The sequence below is a fragment of the Aricia agestis genome, chromosome 13 (genome assembly GCF_905147365.1).
Source record: "Aricia agestis chromosome 13, ilAriAges1.1, whole genome shotgun sequence".
NCBI classification, from domain to species: Eukaryota; Metazoa; Arthropoda; class Insecta; order Lepidoptera; family Lycaenidae; genus Aricia; species Aricia agestis.
In genome coordinates, this window is record NC_056418.1 from 8,469,179 (window position 1) to 8,493,621 (window position 24,443).

General features: G+C 39.9%; 2 protein-coding genes across 3 annotated transcripts in view; one reads left to right on the top strand and one right to left on the bottom strand.

Moving 5' to 3' along the window:
* The window catches only part of LOC121732923 (protein ALP1-like), a 14,201-nt gene extending 4,734 nt beyond the window's left edge, over positions 1-9,467 (top strand). Inside the window, exons 2-3 of one of the 2 annotated variants that reach the window (XM_042122950.1) lie at positions 6,963-7,494; positions 8,462-9,467. In XM_042122950.1, coding sequence (XP_041978884.1) covers positions 7,187-7,494; positions 8,462-9,368 — 1,215 coding nt within the window. In that variant the 5' untranslated portion in view covers positions 6,963-7,186 and the 3' untranslated portion in view covers positions 9,369-9,467. Of the gene's footprint in view, positions 1-6,952; positions 7,495-8,461 lie in introns of those variants that run through there. The other variant, XM_042122951.1, reaches the window with a different exon arrangement.
* On the bottom strand, positions 7,545-9,889 carry LOC121732925. Its single transcript, XM_042122952.1, has 2 exons — positions 9,469-9,889; positions 7,545-8,316 (listed from the first exon to the last, which is right to left on the bottom strand). The coding sequence occupies exons 1-2, from the start codon at positions 9,644-9,646 to the stop codon at positions 7,613-7,615; spliced, it is 882 nt and encodes a 293-aa protein (XP_041978886.1). The 5' UTR covers positions 9,647-9,889; the 3' UTR covers positions 7,545-7,612.
* Positions 9,890-24,443: the final 14,554 nt, after the last annotated feature.

A 24,443-nucleotide genomic window follows, 5' to 3' on the forward strand; every position in this document is an offset into this window, starting at 1 on the left:
AATGAAATGTGATGGTATTTATATTATCAGAACGTCTGTCTGAGTGTTTTCGACATTGTAAAACACAATACTTCATCCTTTCCTTGTTAAATACGCAGAAAACACCAATTTTTTGGGAGTCTCGTTACGTGTGCACCTGACAAACGCTGAAAGTGTACTGACAAGCCCCGCCCACAATGATGACGTCAGGACCTAGTTGAAAATCACAGTGCACAGTTGCTTAGGCCAGCTCCTCTTTGTATGAGCTCCGTGGGCTACACTCGACTTTATCATAAAGGGTATTTTCCGATGATCTAAAATTGATAATATTGACAATGGCATAGGAATATGGATATTGAATTTAATTAATACTATTGCAAACTTACTTCTTAAAGTGTTCCTGTCTTTTAGGAGTTTACCTAGTTTAATTTTCCTGCATGAGATGTCTCTGTATTACAACTTGATGAAGAATTTATGATTCTGGTCTTGTAGTTCTATAAATACAAATTTTTCATCTTTGCACATATTATTCTAGTTTCTTTCTCTAGCACTGAAGTGTCATATTATCATTTAAAAACAAAGTGATAATACTTTTGGGGTGTATCTACAGATTTCAATGTGAAAGTAGCAGCGCTGAAAGAGTATGTGGTAACATTTCTTCGGGTGTAAATCTGCTGAGGTTCAGGCACTTACATGTCTTCTCTCGCAGATTTCATCTCGCTCACACGTGTCCCTCTCGAGATCTCCCCTCTCAGTTTTTATCTCTTTCACACTGTGTTTAATCTTCCCTCTCAATTTTTGTCTCTTTTGTAATATGTATTCCCCTCTCAATTTTTGTCTTTTTCATATGTGATATGTTTTGTCTCTATCTTTGTATATTATATTGTCTCACTCTCACTAACCAAATTTTGTATATATAGCCGTAAGTTTTGTAAATAAATCACTCATTTCTGATCCTACAGTCGAGTATCATTTATCTCCTGTACCAAACTCTTACAAGTGGTGACCCCGAAAAGAAGAACACTATCCTCAAGCATACCAACGCTTGAAAGAAGAAGAAAATTAGAAGAAAACTCACAGAAAATATTTCAAGATGGAAAATCCGACCGAAAATCAAGCCGAAGCTTTGCCCGTACCTCAACAACCTGCAGCTGCGAGTGCTACGACTAGCAACGACGTCAATTCCATCGATTTGGCCGCCATCTCCGTGCAATCTCGACTTCTACCATTTTGGCGTGAATACCCAGATCTATGGTTCAACCAATTTGAAGCCCTCGTCCTGCCGATGAAGACCAGCGACGACAACAAATTCAGATACGTCCTAGGCCAACTACAAGCTACTGATTTACGACATCTCACGGACATATTGTCGAGTCCCCCGCAAAAAGGAAAGTACGAAGCTGTCAAGACAAGATTACTCTACGTGTACGGAAAATCGCAAGTCACGAACTTCAAACATCTTCTCAGCGAACTGGAACTGGGAGACCAAAAACCCAGTCAACTCCTACGACGAATGCGGGAACTCGCCGGCAACATGCTCACAGAAGACGGCATCAAGATCGAGTGGCTAAACAGATTACCGCAGCAAGTGCGAGTTGTATTATCCGTCAACAAGGACTCACCGCTCGACGTACTCGCGGCGATGGCCGACAAAATGCTAGAATACTCATCGACCAGTACCATCGCAGCTATAGCAACATCTCCGCCGACACAGTATCAGCATCAGCCGGGTCCAGCCCCCAGTACGACAAACGAAATATTCATGGCCACGCAAATACAACTTATGGCTAAACAAATCGAAAAATTAACACTCGAAGTCGCCGAGATACGCCAAGGAAGACAGAGGCAGCACTATCCTCGTCACTCTCGTTCCCGTTCAAGATCGATGAGACGGCAATACAACCATCAAACTAACAAAGATGAATGGTTATGCCGCTATCACTACAAGTTTGGAGATCAAGCTCGACAATGTATATCGCCGTGTGCAAGACGCAACAGAAATTCGGAAAACTAGAGTTAACACCGACCGTGGCGGACGTCGGTGTTTCGTCTGCGAGCAACCGCCTATGTGTCATCGACCGCAACACCTCACAACGTTTCCTCGTCGACACTGGCGCTGAAATCTCAGTCCTCGCTGCCTCAAGAATACAGAAGTCGAAGCCAACACCGAATACCTGCAAGCTCTATGCCGCAAACAATACGCCAATCAATACATACGGCGAGAAGAATCTACTACTAGACTTGGGCCTCCGTAGACCGTTCAGATGGTCATTCATCGTAGCCGATGTCAAGACGTCAATACTCGGCGCAGATTTCCTCCGTCACTACAAGCTACTCGTCGACTTACACCGAAAGAAGATAATCGACAGTGTCACTGAACTAGCTATCAACGCGGTATCAGTGACCACATCTCAACCGTCGGTCCACATCCTGAGTCACGATCAAGTATACCACGACATTCTGCAACAATATCCAGATGTACTCCGCCCGATGTCTACAAATTCGCCGAGCAAGCACAACGTCACTCATCACATCGAGACGACCGGCGCGCCACTATTCGCGCGCGCGCGCCCTCTGCCGCCCGAAAAGTATAAAGCGGCGAAACAAGAGTTCGAGCGACTGATGGAGATGGGCATATGCCGCCCGTCTAAAAGCCCGTGGGCCAGTCCACTTCATGTCGTAACGAAAAAAGACGGAAGCCTTCGAGTGTGCGGCGATTATCGCCGTCTCAATGCTGTAACACTGCCAGACAGATATCCGACTCCGAGAATTCAAGATTTCACCTATGTACTTCACAACAAGACAATATTCAGCAAGATCGATATCAAAATGGCATACTATTGGATCCCGATCGCCAAAGAAGACGCCGAGAAGACCGCCATTATTACTCCATTCGGTCTTTTCGAATTCAACTGTATGACCTTTGGACTGCGGAACGCGAGTCAAACTTTTCAACGATTTATACATGAAGTTCTCCGCGGCGTCGAAGGATGTTTCGCGTTTGTCGACGATATCTTGTTGTGCAGCGAAGACGAAGAGAAACACAAACAACAATTACATGACGTACTCGAGCGCCTAAACAAGTACGGCGTAACACTAAACGTCGAAAAATGCGAGTTTGCGAAGACAACAATCAACTTTCTGGGCTACGAAGTTTCATCGCAAGGCATCAAACCTACAACAGATCGAGTCGAAGTTATATCAAACTACCCAAAACCGAAGACTATACTCGAATTAAGAAGATTTCTCGGCATAATTAATTTCTACAGAGATTGTTTACCGAAACAAGCCGAGCGACAGAGACTACTAAACACGTATCTTCACAACAAGAGGAAGCGAGACAACACTACCATTGAGTGGACGCCGGAGGCCGAGCAAGCTTTCTACGATTGCCGTAAAAGCATCTTAGAAGCGACATCTCTGTCTCATCCTATCGCCGGCGCACCTCTAAGCATAGCCACAGATGCCTCGGACCACAGCATGGGTGCAGTATTGCAGCAGCGTGTAAACAACGTGTGGAAACCGCTCGCATTCTTCTCGCGAGCTCTCAGCGACACTCAACGCCGATACAGTGTGTACGATCGTGAGTTACTAGCGATCTACACAGCTGTTAAACATTTTCGTCGACTCATAGAAGGCTGCAACGTCACCGTGCACACCGACCACAAGCCGCTATCTTTCGCCCTGTCGAGACCGGCCAGCAGCAGCGACACACCTAGAAGAGAAAGACAACTCAATTTCATCAGTCAGTTCTGCACGAAGATTATCTACGTCCAAGGTGAGAACAACCCTGTGGCCGACGCTCTTTCCCGCATAGAAGAGATCGACGTGCCGTCGAACCTCGACTACAATCAAATAGCGAGCGACCAGCAGCACGACGCAGAACTAAAAAAGCTAAGACAGCAAGTGAATCTCAAGTTCGTCGATATCGCCGCCCCCAATGGCAATCGACCGATCACCTGCGAGTATTCATCATCATCGCCTCGCCCTTACCTGCCGCCGGCGCATCGACACGAAGCTTTCAAATCGCAACACAACTTGTGTCACCCAGGGGTACGAGCGACAAGAAAACTAGTTACATCGAAGTACTTTTGGCCCTCGATGAATAAAGATGTAACTACGTGGAGTAGAAGCTGCATCGATTGTCAACGAGCGAAAATTCAGAGACACACAGTGACGCCACTAGCGAGTTTCCCGCCGTCAGAACGTTTTGAACATCTGCATATGGACATAGTCGGACCACTCCGACCATCGCACGACTACCGCTACATAGTAACGATGATCGACAGATTTACAAAGTGGCCGGAAGCCGTTCCAGTATACGAAATTACAGCGGAGACCGTCGCAAAAGCTCTCTACGAAGCGTGGATATCGAGATTCGGCTGCCCCCTACGAATATCTACAGATCAAGGCAGACAGTTTGAATCCTCACTATTTAACGAGCTAACGAAGAAACTGGGAATTAAACGCATCCATACTACCGCATTTCATCCGCAAGCAAACGGGAAAATCGAGCGCTGGCATCGCACTCTAAAAGCCGCGCTAGTAGCACGTGGCGCCGCCAAGCGGTGGAGCGAGGAACTACCGACAGTACTACTGGGACTCCGCACCGCTCTGCGCGGAGACAGCAACACTAGTCCCGCACTACTCACCTACGGCGCACCGCTACGAGTACCTGCAGACTTCTTCATGCCATCGAAGCCGAAAATACAAGAAGCTGACTACGTGCGTTGCCTTACCGAAATCATGGCAACGCTATCTCCGGCACAGAACACCGTGCGATCGTCGTGTCGACCCTTCGTACACAAAAACTTACAAAAGTGTACGCATGTGTTCGTGAGAAACGACACCGTCAGGCCGCCGCTCACACCGCCCTACGACGGACCGTATCCGGTACTACAACGACACGAAAAATATTACAAGATCCAGCTGCCCAACCGAGTCACAGTTGTATCGCTGGACAGACTAAAACCAGCATACATCTGTCACGAAGAGGAAGATGAAGAGGAGGAGCCGAGCCCTACCCCGCCGAGCCCTGCGCCCGACGTGCCCGCCAGCCCGCTGCGCCGCGAGAGTGACCGCGCGCCCGCGCCCGGCCTGCCGTCATCACCGCAAGTTCGAGTAACGAGATCCGGCCGCATAAGTAAGCCATCCGTACGTTTCACTTGAAGGGGGGTACTGTGGTAACATTTCTTCGGGTGTAAATCTGCTGAGGTTCAGGCACTTACATGTCTTCTCTCGCAGATTTCATCTCGCTCACACGTGTCCCTCTCGAGATCTCCCCTCTCAGTTTTTATCTCTTTCACACTGTGTTTAATCTTCCCTCTCAATTTTTGTCTCTTTTGTAATATGTATTCCCCTCTCAATTTTTGTCTTTTTCATATGTGATATGTTTTGTCTCTATCTTTGTATATTATATTGTCTCACTCTCACTAACCAAATTTTGTATATATAGCCGTAAGTTTTGTAAATAAATCACTCATTTCTGATCCTACAGTCGAGTATCATTTATCTCCTGTACCAAACTCTTACAAGTAACTTTTTTAAATTTTGTACGGGGGCTGGAGTGCTTGTCCATACAAATTGCAAAAAAATGCTCTTTCAGCGCTGCTACTTTCACAGTGAACTCTATATTTTTATGAAACACCATAAAGTCATGATACACACCCTAAAGTATTATCATCCTCTAAAAATCAAACATCGTCCTTCTCTCTTACACTCACGCCCGTCTTTCATATACCAGGTGAAAAAGGACGGCGCGGAATCATCACCGAGTTATTTTTACTTGAATAAAAGACGAACTAAGTATAATGATTATGAAAAAAGTGTTTTGAGCAAATTTTGGTTTTATCAACACCTTTTTAGATATTAAAAAATGTTAAAGAAAAGACAGCAAACTTCGAAGATCCTAGCAAAAATGTGTCTAAAACAAGGTTTTTTGTAAAAAAGAAACTATCGAGCATTTTTTGAATAATCGTGTTTTCGTCTTGAGCATTTAATCTTTATGAACTGAAGTTACTTGTGGCAAAAATCAGTTTTCTGGACCTTACAGATTTTGAGATCTAGGTTAAAGTATGTAGTCAAGTTAGGGTCATATGGGCTCTTAACGTTGCCAATACACGAGTTCTTCGAAGACTTTTATGTGAATTCCAAAGCTTTCTAGTTTATGTATGCCTGATCCTGTACGAACTTGTCTGGGTCTGAGTCACCGTATTGTGACACAGAACTGGCTGCGAATGTTTTTTACTTTTTATTTTTCGAACGTGCCCCGCTCGGCCTTGTTAGGTCGTTTAAATTTCTTTTTAATCCATATTACTGCAATGCTGTGGCGAAATATTTGGCTTAGCAACAATTAAAATGCATTTAAGGTAATCGATTTCATCACCTTTGAAAAGGTAGGCTCAAAAATCTGAGAAATTTTACAAAACTTTATAGAGCAAGGGCCTGTTTCACCACTTCCCACCTCCTGATAAGTGCCGAATAGGCTATCCACAACTTAACTTGACATAATATGAAGTAAGTATGGAGAATCCATCACAAAAGTTGTGGAAAGCCTATTCGGCACTTTATCAGGAAGTGGTGATAGAGGCAATATTACACTTGGCGGTGGTTAGCCAGTTCCTTTGCTTGAACTTGGCTTGACATGCTACCGCGTGTCTAGTTTGATAATTACAGTTTAGCTAAGCTGCCTATACAGCACAAAGATAATATTTTTATGGCAGGTGAAAGGACGCTACAGTTCTCGTTTCTTAAAACTCTCAAGACAATCATTAAACAGTCTTCCGATTACTGTCAAGTGTCAATTCGGCCTTTCCAACAGGCCCAACACCGGATCTGTCAAGTGTTAAATCACGTGACGTCACGGTGTCGCATTCCGTCGCCAAGCTGGTTAAAGAAAGCGGCCGTGAGCGACCTTGCGCGGTGAAAGGCAAGTGGGCAGCGGCGCGGGCGCGAGCGGAACTCTTCCCACGGACCACCGTTAGGCCCATAGCACACGGCGTATTTTAAACGCGCTGACGACGCGCAGAGAACGCGCCTATACGCGATTCAAACGAGATTGGATCGCAACCAAGGTAATTAAGCACACGGGGCGATTGTAAAACGTTCCTCTACTGCGCGTATACGCGCAGATACAGCAGTACAGACGCGCTGTAGTCGCTCGTAGCTTTTGCGTTTTGATCAGAGACTCCTCTTCTTCAGTTGTACAATGGCGTCGGTTGAGACAACACTGCTTACGTTGGCTTTAGTACTTCTTTTAAAAAGTAAAAAACGTAAAAAAAAGCGAATTTATTGGATAGACCCATTTACGAGTGAAAGAAGATTGGGTGGTCATTATCATACAACTTTTAAAAAATTGTTAGTACATAGAAGATGGAAGAAATTTTATAATTGTTATCGAATGTCATATTCGTCATTCCAAGAACTTCTTTCGATTCTAAAACCTGAGTTAACTCGTCAAAATACAGCAATGAGATCATGTATATCGGCAGAAGAACGTTTGCTCATCACATTGAGGTAAGAAAACAACTAGTATTTATTTATTATGTATTTATTTATTTATTGACCTGTTACATTTTAAAATCAACCGTAAATTGTTATAAGTGCACTTAGATTATGAATAAGAGAAAAAGATTTATTCAATATCATCATACATGTCAGATATGATGTCGGAGTCATTTGTAACCGATTCATTGCTATCCAAATTTTGGAGTGAACTGACAGATTCATTTCTTGGCGCTGATTGATTACTTGGATATTGTGGCTGAAATTCAGACTGATATCCAGATCCAGACTGATATCCAGACTGGTATCCATACTGATGTTCATATTGAAATGCACCTTGGTATCTATTTTCATTTAATGTCCTCGATGACTGTCCCATATTTTTATATTTACGAATTAAATTTATCATATCAGCTTTGGCCTCTAACTTAAATTCCTCTTTGATAGCAGAAAAATCTTTAGCCAACGAAACTAAGAACAGTTTGTCGGGATTTTCAGATAAAATTGTATTATTTGCTTCCTTAGACTGTTTGAGATTTGCTGTCAGTGCTTCATACAATTTGTCTTGTGGGTCTTCATGTTTTGGAGTCTTTTTAGACTTCTTTGGTGAATGTGGTTTTTGAAAATCACAGTCTTGGTTATTCCGCAGAGCTGCATCATCATTTTGACTTGGAGATCTTATTTCGTAAAGCGGGTCTAAAAAAGTTAGCAAATTGGAATATATGTAGGGTCTTCTAGGTTTAGCTCCAGATCCACTGGAACAGTTATTGTTCTTCGCTTTGTCTCTTTTATAAGCGTCCTTAATACTCTTCCATTTTCTTTGAAGTTCAATGACTGAAAACGATAAATAATGTTAATAGTTTAGTTGTTTTTTAGGTTAATTTTAATTCATTTGAAATAAGTAGTTGTAGGTTTATTTTAATTAAAATATGTAAAATTTACGATAATAAGTGATTTTTAATAATGTTATTCTTTTCAGGTATTTAGCTACGGGTTGCTATTTCTCAGATATTCACTATGACTTTAAGTGTGGACAAACGACGGCAGGCATTATAGTCCGTGAAACAGTGAAAATAATATGGGATAAATTAAAAAACATCTGTATGCCAGAACCAACCGAAGAATCACATCTAAAAACTGCTGAAGGATTTATGAAATACGCAAATTTTCCCAACCTACTTGGGGCTATCGATGGGAAACATATTAGAGTTATAAAACCTCAACATAGTGGATCAGAGTATTTTAATTATAAAAAATATTTTTCCATCGTATTGCTTGCAATATGTGACGCAAATTACAGATTTATCGATATAGATGTTGGATGCTATGGAAAAGCTGCAGACTCAACAATACATGAATTTAGTGAATGGACCAAAAAGATAAGGCAAGGAAATTATAATATACCAAATGCGAGACCAATATCTAATAATGGGGTACCAATACCATTTACGTTTGTTGGAGATGAAGGCTTTGCATTATCTCAACATTTACAGAGACCATATGCTGGAAAAATCTTGCCACGGCAGAAAAGAATATATAATTACCGCTTGACACGTGCCAGACGATACATTGAATGTACATTTGGTATATTAAGCAACAAATTTAAAATCTTTAATCGGCCACTGAACGTTAGCGTGGACTTCAGTGTGGCTATTGTGAAAGCCTGTTGTGTACTGCATAATTTCATACGTGAACGTGACGGTTATAATTTTCATAATTCTTTGAGTGTAGCTGGTTTTGAAGATCCTCCTGAAGATGCAAGTTTGATTTCGATTGGTGCAAGACTGTCACAGGGACAACTAAGCGGAACTATGATACGAAATATGTACGCTGACTATTTTATTAGTGATGAAGGTGCAGTACCATGGCAAGATTCTAAAATTTAGGGTACCTACCTAATTACATTTTCTACTGTTTTACTGTTCTATGTACCGTCGAACTATAAACTATAATACATTATTTTTAAATAAATATAAGAAATCTTACCTGCCAGGTTTTTTTCCTTACTGGTTTTTTCATTGAAATTGTCATAAAAAATGTGGCACAATTCATCCCAAGCATTTCTTTTTAACACTTTGTTTGAATATTCGGGCAGTAGTGAATTCCATGTAGCTGGACGATTGTTTATTTCTGTTATAAAGCGGTCGGTGTCGAAGGGTTCCATTTTAAACGAAATACACGCGCAGCACACAATAAAACCTTATTGCAACTGAGGCGCGGGCGCAGTGGTGGCGTGAGCACCCCCACCCCCTCTGCCCGTACTCCGCTCCTTTGTACGCGCGTTTGTACCGCTTCAAATGCACGTATACGCGCTTCATGCGCGCGTTTCTATTATCAGTGCAAACGCAACTATCAGCGTTTACGGCGCCGAAGAAGCGCGTTCCTGAAACGCGCGTCGTCAGCGCGTTTAAAATACGCCGTGTGCTATGGGCCTTATGCGCCCGCGCAGCTTTCGGCGATCGCGAAAAAAATGCAAATATTGGAGCGACGCTTGCAGGTAAATTAGTTTAACAATAAGTACATTATACAAGGACGAAGGAAATGTGAGCATTAAATATGCGCTTACACCAAAAGCTCTTAGCTTAGTAGACAAGATACTTCACTCGTCAATTAAATTATATAATAAGATGTGTATAACATTCAAGTCTTACTTATAATATCCTCTTTTCCCGAAAACCATTTTTGTAGAGTCCATTATCTTATTAACATTTCTTGTTCTTGAATCTTGGGGGATATTCGGTAGATTATCCAGCGTAAACCTCAAAGTTATCTTGCGGTCACGTCAAAGCGAGAGCCCACCGCAATACTTCTTCACTAGGGTTGGGTGCAAAATATTTGTTTGAGATCAAAACAAAACTTACATCAATGGAGATCAAAAGCTTTATAAAAAGCTTAAAAATCTCTACCAATTATTTCACTGAAATGTGCTACTTGTGTCCAGTCCAGTTTAAAATATCAATCGATTAATCAATGATAAAGGTGTCAGATGTCAGTATACGTTTTAAAGAGAAACATGTTAATTGATAATGTAATATGTATTTGACAAACAATTAGAAATAACTCAGATTGTCGCAAATGAGCGTAAGTTGGACTATGCCATAAGTAGCCCTGTGGTAAGGAGGTACATGGATAAAAAAAAGCCTGTGAGACTTCTAAAGGGCCAGACAAAGACAAGCAGAACTTGTAGTTCACTGTGTAAAAATTTAATTAGTAGACGTATGTGGAGGACTCATGCCGTAAAAACTGCGATCAAAATGAAATGTTCTAGAACATTAGCACTAAAAATCTAGACCGTCAGACATCAGGATATAGCATGGCGTCACTCGCATCACGTGCTCACTGCTCAGCAATGACGCACTCTGTACAGGAACGTTTATAGAAGAGCAAAAAAGAAAGTTTTATTTTTAACTCGACCTCTCGATCATGTCTTATATTATGAGTTTACAATAACGTTGATTATGTATATTAGGCAGAGAAACTTGCCTAAGTGTCTAAACACACTAGGCCGAAGTTACGCGGCAGAAATTCCGCATGATTACGCCTGCAATATGTTTCTTGATTTTAAATTACCGATGACACACTATTCCGTCGCGTTCCGTCCGTATATTGCATGCGTTTGACATTGCGGGCGTAATCATGCGGAATTTCCGCCGCGTAACTTCGGCCTAGTGTGTTTAGACACAAGTCGATCGTAGAAGGCATAATTATTAAGTAAGTAATTTTCAAATAATATTTTCACAACAACAACTTATTTTAAAAAAGTAAATGAGATTTCATTGCCACTTCACTTTGGTTTAAGCAGGTCTTTATAATATTATTATAATTAAAGACCTAAACCAAAATTAGCTTACCTACGACCGTACCAAATTCTTACAATTTATTTTACTTGAATCTCGGTTAGCAACAGGTAAAACATTTTTTCGACTCTCGACTCACGCATGGCTGAGCTTTCGTTAACTACTTACATATTTTTGATGTCATTATAAACACGCCACTCGTTAAAAACAAAACATAAGTTTTACGGTTTATGTTTTTGTGATATAAAAAATACGGTTATAATACGATTTACTTTAAATCTCCTTAAAAAAGCAGTTGCAATGCCCAAATGTAGAGTACCGACAGATCTGTAAGAACTCTACATTTTTTACTTTTCTTTACAACACATGTAAACAAACATAACTCATTTAATTTACTTACTTATTATTAAAACTATAATATACAATCTTGGGGCGGACGATGGTCTTCATTGCTAGTGGATATGAGAAGATTTGTGTTTTATTAAGATTTTAAGGAAATGTTAATGATGTACCTACTTATTTATAACAAATTCATTCCGACCTAAGAATGGATTTTAGGAATCATTTTAAGTAAAATGCAAATAAAATGTGTGTGCAACAATAATTATTGTTATTTTGCGATGAAATCACTTTTCGTCGGCGAAGCGCAAGATGGCGGTAAGTGGACTAGAATCCGGACGATTTCCGATTGCCGCTGCGCGGAGCTTAGCAACTGCATGTCGGACTGAGGTGAAAAAGCGCGGGAAACAGCAATAAGCGCGGGAATACCGCGTGTTCATACTTTTTTACTCGGAGATTACTGTCTGTCATATTAATTATCATTTTTTTTTAATATTTGCCATAATTGAGCATATGCTCATTTATAGCAAATATAAAAAAAATAGATTGTTTACTTATTTTGTATATTTTCCGACAGTGCCTTTTTGTAGCAAAAAGCTCAAAGAAAAAAGTATTTTGGGTTGGGTTAAGAAAGTGTTTGTTTTTCGGAGGATAAGCCACTGAAATAAATAACGCAAAGCATTATCACGCTTCGGTGACTTCGGAATCCGCTGAGGATTTGGGCCTAAGTTACATAAAGGCTTCGAAATTTTCTAGCCAAGAATGTAGATATAGCCAACAGGGCCATCATTTCGGACAATAGTGATCGGCGCGTGCGGCCGTCAACCCGGATGTGGCCGTATGACGTAACGCAGCCTTCCCCCTCCCCCCCGCGCCGGCCGCGCCGCACCCCCGCGATCGCCCGCGCGCGGCGAATGCAGTCGTCTGGCCGCCCGTCTGTGCCGACGCCTTCGCTCGGTAATTGCATCGGCTATTTATAAGTTTTATCAGCCGTCCCGCGACTAAATTATTGGAAATTACAATCTATTAATGTCGAATGGCGGCATATCAACGTTTTTAATGCATCGCGCAGTGTAAGAAATTATAACGAGATATTAAATTACCAAAAACACAAAGAAGCTAGCCATAGCTGTGATACTTGATGATCTATCCAAATTCCAAAACTAAAATAACCTAGCAACCTTCGCGTGACTCTTGAAGATCGTGCCTTACTCTATCTTTGGTATTTCCGTCAAGAAACGCAAGCGCCAATCTTCAATATTGTTACTGTTTTAATGATAAATACTTATTATTAAGTGGTTTTATAACCACCAATTCTTACTTTTACTATATATCCTACCCTACTCAGGTTTACCATAGCATAGTGGCGTAGAGCTCTACGCTTCTTATAGGTTCCTTCCTTTAAAGGTCTTCCTTTACTTTTGGGACATCGTATCCAAATCTTGACAGCTAGGGCTTCCCTCTTTTAAAAAAAAAACATCCTTCGCTACTGCCATAGAATGAGAAAATAATTCATGAAAAAATATTTTAAAATGAGTCAGTGAATTATAACCCTCCTTTTTGCTTCGCCGTAGTCAGGTAAATAGTAAGGAATATTAGTGAATATCATAATAATAAACAAACAGTAAATACATACATACATAGAGATAATACATATATACATACGAGTTTCTTACGCCGGTTCTTCTCGGCGGGGTAGTTCCCGAACCGGTGCAGGTGGCAGGCAACGTAGTTTCTTCGTTCGGCTTTCAAAAAGTGTATCATGATACCCATTTTGAATAAAAAGATATTTTATTTATTTATTTATTATTTATACAGTAAATTGCTCTCTTTAATGCCAGAAGTCAGAACTCAAAAGAGAAATCACAAAGCAAAAGGCCTTTCAGGTTATGGTATCATTATACATTATTAGACTGTTCAAGACTTTTAATTAGCCAGATATGAAATAAAATAATTGATGTAACGTTACCCCGAGCCCGTCACGGTCTGAGGCAAGGCCGTTGACGCTACTGCATTACTAAAATCCATCGTAAAAGCCAAAGATAAGCGGATATTCTATTCCAATTTCCAAAAGCTTACGAAGATTACAATGAGATACTGCCTATGTACAAAACAATGATATTATTTTTGTTGCTAATGACCGAGGGTTTCTGACAGGAACAGGACAGATTTTTTTTATCAATCCACTAGAGATATCTTCAAACAATAATAATTAATCAATAAACAAATCTTTCGAAAAAATAAGCTCATCTAAAGCCTCAGAAACTAAGCATATTGAATGTCTTCAACACTCTTAAATGAATATTAATACTACCAGCCTGCCTAGCATACGCCAACGAGATAATTAAAAACTAATCGTCTCATAATGTCAACATCTCGACATTATCTCGACAAAACTCTATAAAAATGTGTTATTTCGATGATAGATCTACGCGAGAAAAAATGTTTGTCATGCTAGGGTCAATAGAGATGAAGAGACAAACCATCAAACATCGAGAAAACATGTAGATATCTCGTTGGCGTATGCTAGGCAGGCAGATCAAAGCTTATAACTACAGAGAGTAGTGTGTTAGTGAGCCAAAGTTATACCAGTTCAATTAATCTACTATAATTGACATAAATGCTGGTAACTCAATTACAATAACTCCCTTCTAAGTAGCGGGACATATCTCTCGAGCTGCCGGCCAGTCCAAACAACATTCTGAGAGATGGCAACACTAATCATCGGTGAAACGCAACACGCAACCCGATGAATCAGCTCTCGCAACCTCCGGGAATCGCCACACGAAATACGCCACTATTCCGATAAACACAAGTGTCGTTATTGCCTACCCGAGTTGCCGAACATTTCATGGTTATTACCAAGAAATAATTGCAAGGTAACGCAGTTTAACATGTGTATCGACATCTCTGTAGTTAAGTAAGAAATTGTTATTATTATTCAATAAAAGTTGAAACCATTAATCTGTCTTGAATTATTGTAAAGAAAGTTTAACACTTATGTAGAGTCATTACGTAAAGGAATTTTACATTCAATCTGGTTACAAGTAAATGCCTTTCGTTTCAATCTTATAAATAATTAAATTACTTATAAGTTAAAACAATGTTGAAATATTTAGAAAGTTGTAATCATGCAGTATGGTTGGTGTTGCAGATGAAACCTGAGAGCCTTAGAGGAGAGCACCGAGTTTGTCACTCGCGACTTCTCTTGTCGCGATTCTAAATTGAATTCATGGTTATTTCACCTCTAACAAGATCTTATAACGATGGCTTAAGATGTACTTTCATAGATTATAATAAATCGGATACTCTACCAACCGGCTTCAGCTTAGTGCCTACTGAATACGGACCGGTTGGCGTTCCCCAAGGCCGCTAATTATCAATTTTATCATCGTATGGGTATAATTTCTTAATAAAATGTTTGTGTTTGCCTCATTTTTTTTTATTTAAGCATTAGGACCATGTTATGCATGTTTACATTCTTTAGCTTATTTTCCATACTTTACATTTAGTAAAAAATAGAGCAGTATCCCCATAAACATGGCAACAATAAGGCTAAAACCTAATTAGCTGATAGCGTTAAAGTAAAAATGTCCTTTAATCAAATGTTCAGTGGCGCAATAAAAAAATCAAAGTGTTTAGTGGCGGGAAAATGTAAAGCAACCTAGCTGGGACAGTTATATTCAACAACAACCACAGCGCTTACATCACCTATTGGACATTGAACGTCGTGAACAAATAGGACCTCATTTTATTTAACTGTCTGATGAATCATGGGACCTGTTTGTTGTCAGCCTGTATTTTCTTTTCTAGTCGCAGACTGGCACAATACAATTTAAAAAGGAATCCAAATGTTAGTTGCCACTTGCCAGTGTAATACTGGCACAATAAAAAACTGTAGTGTTCCAAAGTCGAAAGACGAAAATGAATTCACAGGAAACATTATTGCAATTTTCGATCGCATAGTTAACCATATCGATCTAGCCAATCTTTGCTAGCCGTAAGAGGAAGTGTCGGCTAGCCGGCTTCGGCTAAGCAACAACGGTACCGGCTAAGGGCGGGCCTGTATGCCGCTCAACTAGTTTCTCCTGAACGGAATGTCACCTACATGTATCGGACCGCTTAATCACTGGATCATGATCACTCGGACAAATAAATCGCCTCATGTCACGTCTACATTGGCTCATGCCAAGGTTTGCATGTTCAGGTTTTCGATAAATTCAGTTACCAGCTACCACTTTTCTGTCCAAAGTTGGTAATGAGTAATGACTCATTGCCAGTTTCGCTAATGCAATACATATTTGAAATTTGAATAAAATATGCGTTTTGCGTAAAAGTACTAGCTTCCAAAATACCAGAACATCGCAAAACTGTAGCGTACTTATCCTTTTAAATGAGACCACATGCGTCAATGTAAATGTTAATTTTAATGAACATGTTGTTAGTATAGGCGCTGCGGAGTGCGGTCGGAAGACATAATGGGCGCGCGGCGTGACGGCCAGCGGCTCCAACGCGGTCGGCGGTGGCGACTGTTCGGCGGTCACTCACCCACCTCAGCGCTGCGCCCGCGCATCTTATGTGCCAAATATTACCGTCAATAATTTGGCATAAGTCTCTTGGAGTTATTCTCCATACCAAAACCTCTACATAACCAGTACCTCACTACACTCCCTTTGACATGCATGGGGGTTTCCCTCAGAAGAGCTGAGAAAAAAAAGTAGGCTTCTAAATTATTAATAATATTATACTTATTAATATTATTTTCTCTATGGTGGGTTGTTAATTGTTGTACCAGGAAAAATATGTTTAATGAAGGTTGCCATTTTGAAAAATGAGCTGATAAAGTCCACGTGTTACATTGAGATGCTTGGATCTCAATGTAACACGTGGACTTTATCAGCTCATTTTGGCGGCATTAAGAGTGGGTATAATGAAATTAAAAATCTTTTGGAAAGCTGATTATCAACCTGCCTTGGCCTGGATCACATACGTGGTATTGCTTGGAATCTTTTACGGCCGTTCCCAATATTTGATCTATCTCTGGTTTTGCCCTACTAGAGATAGAAATAGCTCACAATTGACATAAAATATATGTCTCTAATGTCTAATGTGAGTTATTCCTATCTCTAGTAGGGCAAAACTAGAGATAGATCAAATATTGGGAACGGCCGTTAGTGTACAAAACTTTTAATTTCAAAACTTGTTCGATGATTATAGCGTGGTGTAACTTGTAAGGTCTACGTTAGAGGCAAGATTGATATGTTATAGAAGCTATAACAATTGTTAAACCTTTCATATCAATTAATTAACAAAACATAAAATCGACCGACTTTAATATTATCAGTTATCACCAATTAATACCCATTACATATAAATTATATCATTAAAGAGTTGAAAATTGGTTCGCATGTAAAAAACGCAACAAAAAGTGCGCCGACTGACTGACTGCTTTTTTATGTAAATAAGGCATGAGCTGTCACTTCTTGGAAGCGCTGGGGGCAGGGTCTACATTCATACAGGCTGTGGCTAGGGGCGTGTGTGAGCCTCCAGGCTGTTTACTTTTAATGTTATAACAATTTAGGTTGTCCTTCCTTTCCATCCTCGTTGATTCATAAGTTTTTGTACGTTCTAGCTTCACTGGTTCTGAATTTCTTTATACTTTTGCCAATAAGTAGACATGAAACATCATAGAATATTTTTGTTCATTTTTCTCTTTAATTGTATCCTTTCCTCCAATTTTATAGACGCATCTAAACTCTAAAGTCTGAACACAAACTGAAATACTAATGTTTGATTTTGTGTTCAGACTTGCGACGCGAATGTAATCAAAGAAAAGGGTGTCCACAGCCGAACATACAACCTTCTTCTTTATGGAAGGTTAAAAATGAAACCGTCACAACTATGGAGGGTAGATAGAGGAGAACTATCTTATGGGGGATATTTGAAAAAGTGTCCAGCTGTACGCAGTAAATAACAGTTGAAAAATCCTCCAAGAGTGGCGCTAGCTGCAACAAAGGGTATGGAACGAATGTAGCCGTTGGTGACAAAATATAAATTGAAGTTAGCCGAATAGTCGAGTCACAGAATTACTGGGTTAATACCAATATATTTTGAAAAATATGACCTAATAGCTGAAATAAAAGCTGCTAAATGATTTAAAATTTACGCTGTTGCTACTGTAGCGCCACCTTAATTTAACGCATTTCAGCGGACACTTTTTACATACAGAGATATTTCTCCTCCATCTACACTCCATAGTCACAACTCACAAGTGAAGCATCTCCTAGCAGCCTAACACCTCCTCAAATCACATTACCCATCAAACTTTATTATGCTTTCTAATACGGTGAATTTGTTTGTTTAATAATAATAACTAGCTTCAATAATAGCGGATGTACCTATAACTCTTTAGATTCATAATTATACAGGTTCATGACCATGGTCCATGAGGCATGAGTCACTCTACATTTTGGCGGGAAATGTTCCTTTCTCTAACTTTAGGTACATTTATTACAGAACTTTATCCTACCGCCTTAAATATAAGAAAATAAGAACAGTGGAGTTCTTATTTTCTTATATTTTAGCAAACATTGTGAAAAAATATATAAATAGCAATAACAAGTTTCATAACCTCGCACACGTCAACACATTGTGCTTCGTAATCATAATTAATAAAGTAGAACGGTGATTCTATAATAACAATTTATTGATAACATAATCCTTAATCGGTGAAAACAATATGATAGAGGTTGATAATGACATTTACCGAGTTCTTTGTTCCGAGGTACTGTCGGTGAGTCAGAGTCAGGGGGCGGCGCGGAGGGCGCTACGCCCTGTCCCGCCCCTTTGCGGCCGACGCGCCATTTTGTTTTTTTTTTAATCCGCGTCAGTCCTAATGTGTTGTCAAACACAGCCAAGAATCTGTGATCATAATTATGGTGCCCCCGCACTGCCCTTAGAAAATGTTTGTAAACATTTTTTTAAATAAAACATTTACTAAAAATGTTGTGAATTGTTACGTCATAAGTGCTTCTACACATAGAAAATGTTTACTAACGTTTACTAACATTTTATAACATTTAAATCTGGTATTGGCTCACCGCATGGGCCGCATGGTCGTCGTCACTAAGGGCTTTCGCTGCGTTGAGCGTGTGCCCGGCGTGGCTGCCCGGCGCGGGCGCCCGCGCCTTGCGCCCGCCTGCGTCGTCGCGGGCGGCCGCGACGGTCACTGCACCCGTCTCTCGCAGCAGCCAGTATAATTTCGATCGCGCGGGTGTATAGTCGATACCTATGGATTTTTATTGATATATTACCTAGTCGGCAGAGGACGACGCAGACGTGTACAAAGGCGTCTAAATTGTTGACCCGTCGCCCGTGGGGTGGGCACCGCTACACGCGCCGCGTGCAACGGCTGAACCGCCTCCCGCAGCGCCGCGCTGCTCTATGGGATGATAATATGAAACAAGCACGCCTCGCGGGTGGCCGCGCCGGGCGCACGCTTAACGCAGCGAACGCCCTAAAAGGTAACACATGTACTTGTACTATTATCTATCCTGTGACACATGTTGTATTTTTGACCGACTTCCAAAAAGGAGGAGGTAATACCTTCGTATGTATCTTTTTTTTTATGTTCAACGTTTACTCAGCCGTTTGCAGTCTGATTTTCAAAATTCTTTCTGTGTTTTATAGGGTTTAACTCAAATTTGGTACCATGTTCACAAAAGTGGTGATCTGATGATGGGATTCTTGAGGAATCAAGGGGACTCGTTGAAATTTGTATGGAAACTTATAGTATATAAGTATAGTGATTTTGATTTTTTTCTGAAGTATTCGAGGCATATGCTACCAAAAAGTAAGATTTTGCACCAGGTTATACCCTGGTTCCGAAGGTACGCAACAGAACTTTTGAATCCTTATAGATACAGGTTCGGGGATTTTGGCGTTGTTTAGGGGGGGGGGGGGGGGGCGCGGGGGCAGCTGCCCCCCTGGATCAAGTTGACGTCCCTACTATATATTATATAGTACTTTCATCTATAAAATTAAAAATAATAAAACGAATTTTTGCCATTTGTTTGCAATACAATATTTTTACAACTAAAAATTATTAATTTTTTATTCCTTATAAACATCTAGCTTATAAAAAATCTGATTTGAAGAATCTGCGTAATTTGCCCCCCCGGCCCAGAACCTGGGTAATTTGAAAACACAAATGGTGATTAAGATGTTGTTTCTAGTAACTTAAAAATATTATTATGTTACTAATAGGTGAAATTTCATACGAAGGTGTCTCTTGAACCGAAGCCTCTGAACAGAACTCCTGAACCTTTAAAGATAAAAGTTTGGAAATTGCAGCATCGCTTAGGTAACTAGCAAATACCTACCACAATTTCGCTTTAACACTAACTTAATGGGAATAGTTAGGTAACATTCGTAATGGTTATTTACGCATCTTTATGCGTATCTTTTACATCCTTATCTTGTAGATATCTAAAAAGAGTAAAATTATTGAAACAGACTTCCAAGGTAAAAACAATATTCTTAAAAATATGATCTAAAAAGTATGAAATAATTATTTTTATTCATTAGTGCCTTTTTCGAAATTCGACTTAACCAATTCCGTACTCAATTTTCATTCTTTTTAAAGTCGGTACCGGCCAAGTTTTATGTCAAGTATCTGATCAGGTTCTGGGCTGGTATCGACTTCAAACGAATGAAAATTGAGTACGGAATTGGTTGTGGTTAAGTCGAATTTGTTAATGAATAATAAGAATTATTTCATACTTTTTAGATCATATTTTTAAGAATATTGTTTTTACCTTGGAAGTTGGTTTCAATTTTTTGTTAAAAATAATGTTATAATTTCTTACTTTACTTTTACTAAACATTTTCTAACATGAAATCATTTTTAACATTTGTGATTAAATATTTGCTAACAAATGTTTACGTTAACGTTACTGAACATTTTCTATCGGCAGTGTGGGAGCACCATAACGAGGCTTATTGAGCGGATTGTAGCGGTATTGAGCACCGAAAACCTTACACGTGCCAATTTTGAATATGGATTTAAATAAAGCTGTTACCTGTCAAACAAAACTTCTCCTAGGATATCCAAGGGTTGCGCCCTTAATAACGTTTGCAACCATGTGTTTGGCCGCGTAAGCCTATTCCTCGACCTCGTTATCGACAATATACATTATAAGTAAGTAATATTTAATATGAAATATGCCTGCCTATTCAAAACACACAATCAATAATTATTTTTCCTCTTTCAAGTACTTATTATATTAGTACTAGTTTTTAGACTAGAATTTCTTAGTTGCCAAGCATTATACGTAAGTATTTGATTTAAATATGTGTCTGACCTTACAAGGTTATAATATTTTTTGTTTTATTGAGCCGGTTTTATATCGTGCGGATACACTTAATATAAGTAATGAAAGGAAATCTAAGATCGACTACATATTATATTATCTACTATACAATCTATACATATTATAAAAAAGTCGCTTTTTTCCCTCATGTCCCTTTGTTCCCTTTAATCTTTAATACTACGCAACGGATTTTGATGATCATTTCAGTGTTAGGTAGCCCATTTATCGAGGAAGGTTATAGGCTATATTTTATCACGTTAAGACTAATAGGAACGAATAAATAGAGGAAAATGTGGAAAAAACGGGGAAAATTATTTGAAAGGGCTAACTTCAACGCGTTAATCTCAGGAACTACTGGTCCGATTTGAAAAATTATTTCAGTGTTAAATAGCCCATTTATTGAGGAAGGCTGTATGCTATATTTTGTCACGCTAAAACTAATAGGAGAATGTGGAAAAACGGGGGATATTATTTAGAAGGGCTTATCTCGCGAACTACTGGAGCAATTTTTATGTTATTTGGCACAGATAAGAAGTAGACCACGTGAAGGATCGCTATCGATTTTAATCATTTTCAGTGGCTATATATTTTATACCCGTGCGACGCCGGGTCGGGTTGCTAGTATATTATAATTGTTGAATATTTCATTATATGGGAAAGCCCTTAAAAGATCCACTCTTTATTTAAAAGACGTCATAGTTTTAACTTTTTTTGTCTGACAAGCGACTATCCTAACTTTAGATAAAGACAAAATATTGTTTAACAATACCATCTATCAATCGCAATCTTGTTATATCCATAATCCATTGGGTTCTCAGATTATTGGGTCCATTCCAATCGGCTTTTTTTTTCTCTTTCATTTTGAAGATGTCATTAAAATATCTACCATTAGCCTTTACCTTCCTAAAGACTAGACCTCCCTCTAAAAATGAACTATTCTTTGCCACTGATAAACTCAGTAACGAACTGTCGCCAGCATTATTTTCGGACCAATACGACCTGCAAACCTTCAAGAAGAGAGCGTATTTCCTCTTAAAAGACCGGCATGTCGGGAGTGTCAATTTCCATCAGGTGCCCGTTTGCTCGTCTGCCCTTATTTAAAAAAAATACTACATCGAGTGCCAACCATGTCTGTGACAACTTGTTATGGTATTTTGAATTATCTCTTACTTTGGAAAGCTACTTCTACTCTCACGAAATAATCTCATGGTTTTGATTGTCGTAATTCTTCATGTAACATCGCGTCGTCCATAGTTAGGGTTGCCATCACCCAAATTCCCTTCGCCGGTCAGGCACGACAAAATTCCCGGACATTTGGCCGAAATGTGGTTATTTCCCCAGACACCTCTTAAACAGTATTTACGATAACGTCTTCCCAATTTTTGCTTTTCCAACAAGAATTTGTAAAAAACTCAAGTCCATGCTAGAAATCGTGTGTATGCTTAGCGAGTTTTTATCTTTCGTTAGTTACTGCCTGGTTAAAAAGTTGGATTTCTCTCAGCAAAAGTGTCCGGATTTTAACCGGACACTTTTCAAAAACCCGGCCGGACGCACCCCGGACGCCCTTCAAACTAGGACAAATCCGGGGAAATCCGGACGGACGGCAACCCTATCCATAGTCCATACCAATACCAAGGGACTATATAATTCGAATCCATCAGAAGCGTAGCTTTCCTTGGCGCGGCACTGTATAACATTTTGTTTGGGGGCCCTATTTAAGAGGGGGGGAAGTTTTTATTATTTTTGCTGCCGTGACATGGGGCAATGGGCGTATATAAGGGGGTCCTGGGGGTCCGGAACCATTACTATCCATCTTACTTGTCCAATCGACAATATATTATGTACCCACCGATTTTCATCGGCGAGGTACATTTTTTTTTTCTATTTACAACCTTCCCCCCCCTTATCAAAGCTATATATACGCCCGTGCATGGGGCCCTACATAATTGATATGTCAGATATTGCGATATCTACGCCCCTGGAATCCATGGATTCCTCATAGATCCCTGAGTCATATTCGATCTCGCTATATCCGCCAACGCATCTCGCGTCTATAAATAGAATGTATCAAAGGTACCGTTCACTTTTCGGCGGTCGCTGGTACTTTCTCGCATTCTCCTCGCGACGGCCAACGAGACGTCTGGGCGCCGCGGATTATGAATGAAGTTGCCGCCTCTATTTAAAACAAGTACGTCGTTCAAACGCTTGAACTCTACATCTCTTCTCTAAATAGTATAAAACAAAGTCGCTTTCCGCTGTCTGTATGTATGTGTGTATGTATGCTTAGATCTTTAAAACTACTCAACGGATTTTGATGCGGTTTTTTTTTATAGATTGAGTGTTTCAAGAGGAAGGTTTATATGTATAATATATGCATAATATGGTAGAGAAACACTGATAATTTTAGAGGTTTCTAATGTTATGTCGTAAATAAATTCATTTTTTTGCGTTTATATTGCAAACGCTGGCTAAACCCTACGAGATAGATCAAAATAATGTACTACAGTATTGTACACCTTAATAAGGTAAACAAAAAAGTCCGCGATGGTATATGTCTATTTCTTAGGGATAACTCACAATAGCCATTTTTGTTCTTTACTTTTTACGAAAAATAATGGCTTATTTACGAAGCGATTTTAACAATTTACAACATTAACCCTTATCCAAATAAACATGTTTGGAAGCTAAGACATTAAATGTAGATTATAATTGTCTTTTACACTATACAATTTCGATCAATACTTTAGAAGTTTTCAAACGTATAAACTTACGCGGAATCAAAAAATATGTCGCGCGGCGGCGGCCGAGGGACATAGCGGTAACGGCGGAACCGGCCGGGGGCTCTCATAAGCTTCGGGCTTATGTTATTGTAGTAGATAGTGTATTTCGTCATTGTGTGGTTGTGCAGACGGTAACGCAGAGGAGCAACCACAGCGCTTTCTTTCAGATATTCATTGTTTCTGGTTCTTTGGTTTCTGAATTGTCGATAAAAATATATTTGACTTGGTTAGAAAAACGGACTTTTGTTTTTGCTTTGCGATTGGGTTATTTGTTGCTTTGTGGGTATTACTATACGATCATGCCTGGAAGACGTCGTCGTTCGAACATAGGTCGTAGTACAGTGAATGCCAAAAGAGCACGTTCAGCAAGAGATGAAGAATCGTCAACGGAACGTGAGACTCGCCTCAGCCAGAATAGTGATAGAAATCGGATACAGAGAGAAAGAGAATCGTCTGTAGAGCGTGAGGCTCGCCTCAGTCGGAAAAATGATAGAATTCGGATACAGAGAGAAAGAGAATCGTCTGTAGAGCGTGAGGCTCGCCTCAGTCGGAAGAATTATAGAATTCGGATACAGAGAGAAAGAGAATCGTCTGTAGAGCGTGAGGCTCGCCTCAGCCAGAATAGTGATAGAAATCGAATACAGAGAGAAAGAGAATCGTCTGTAGAGCGTGAG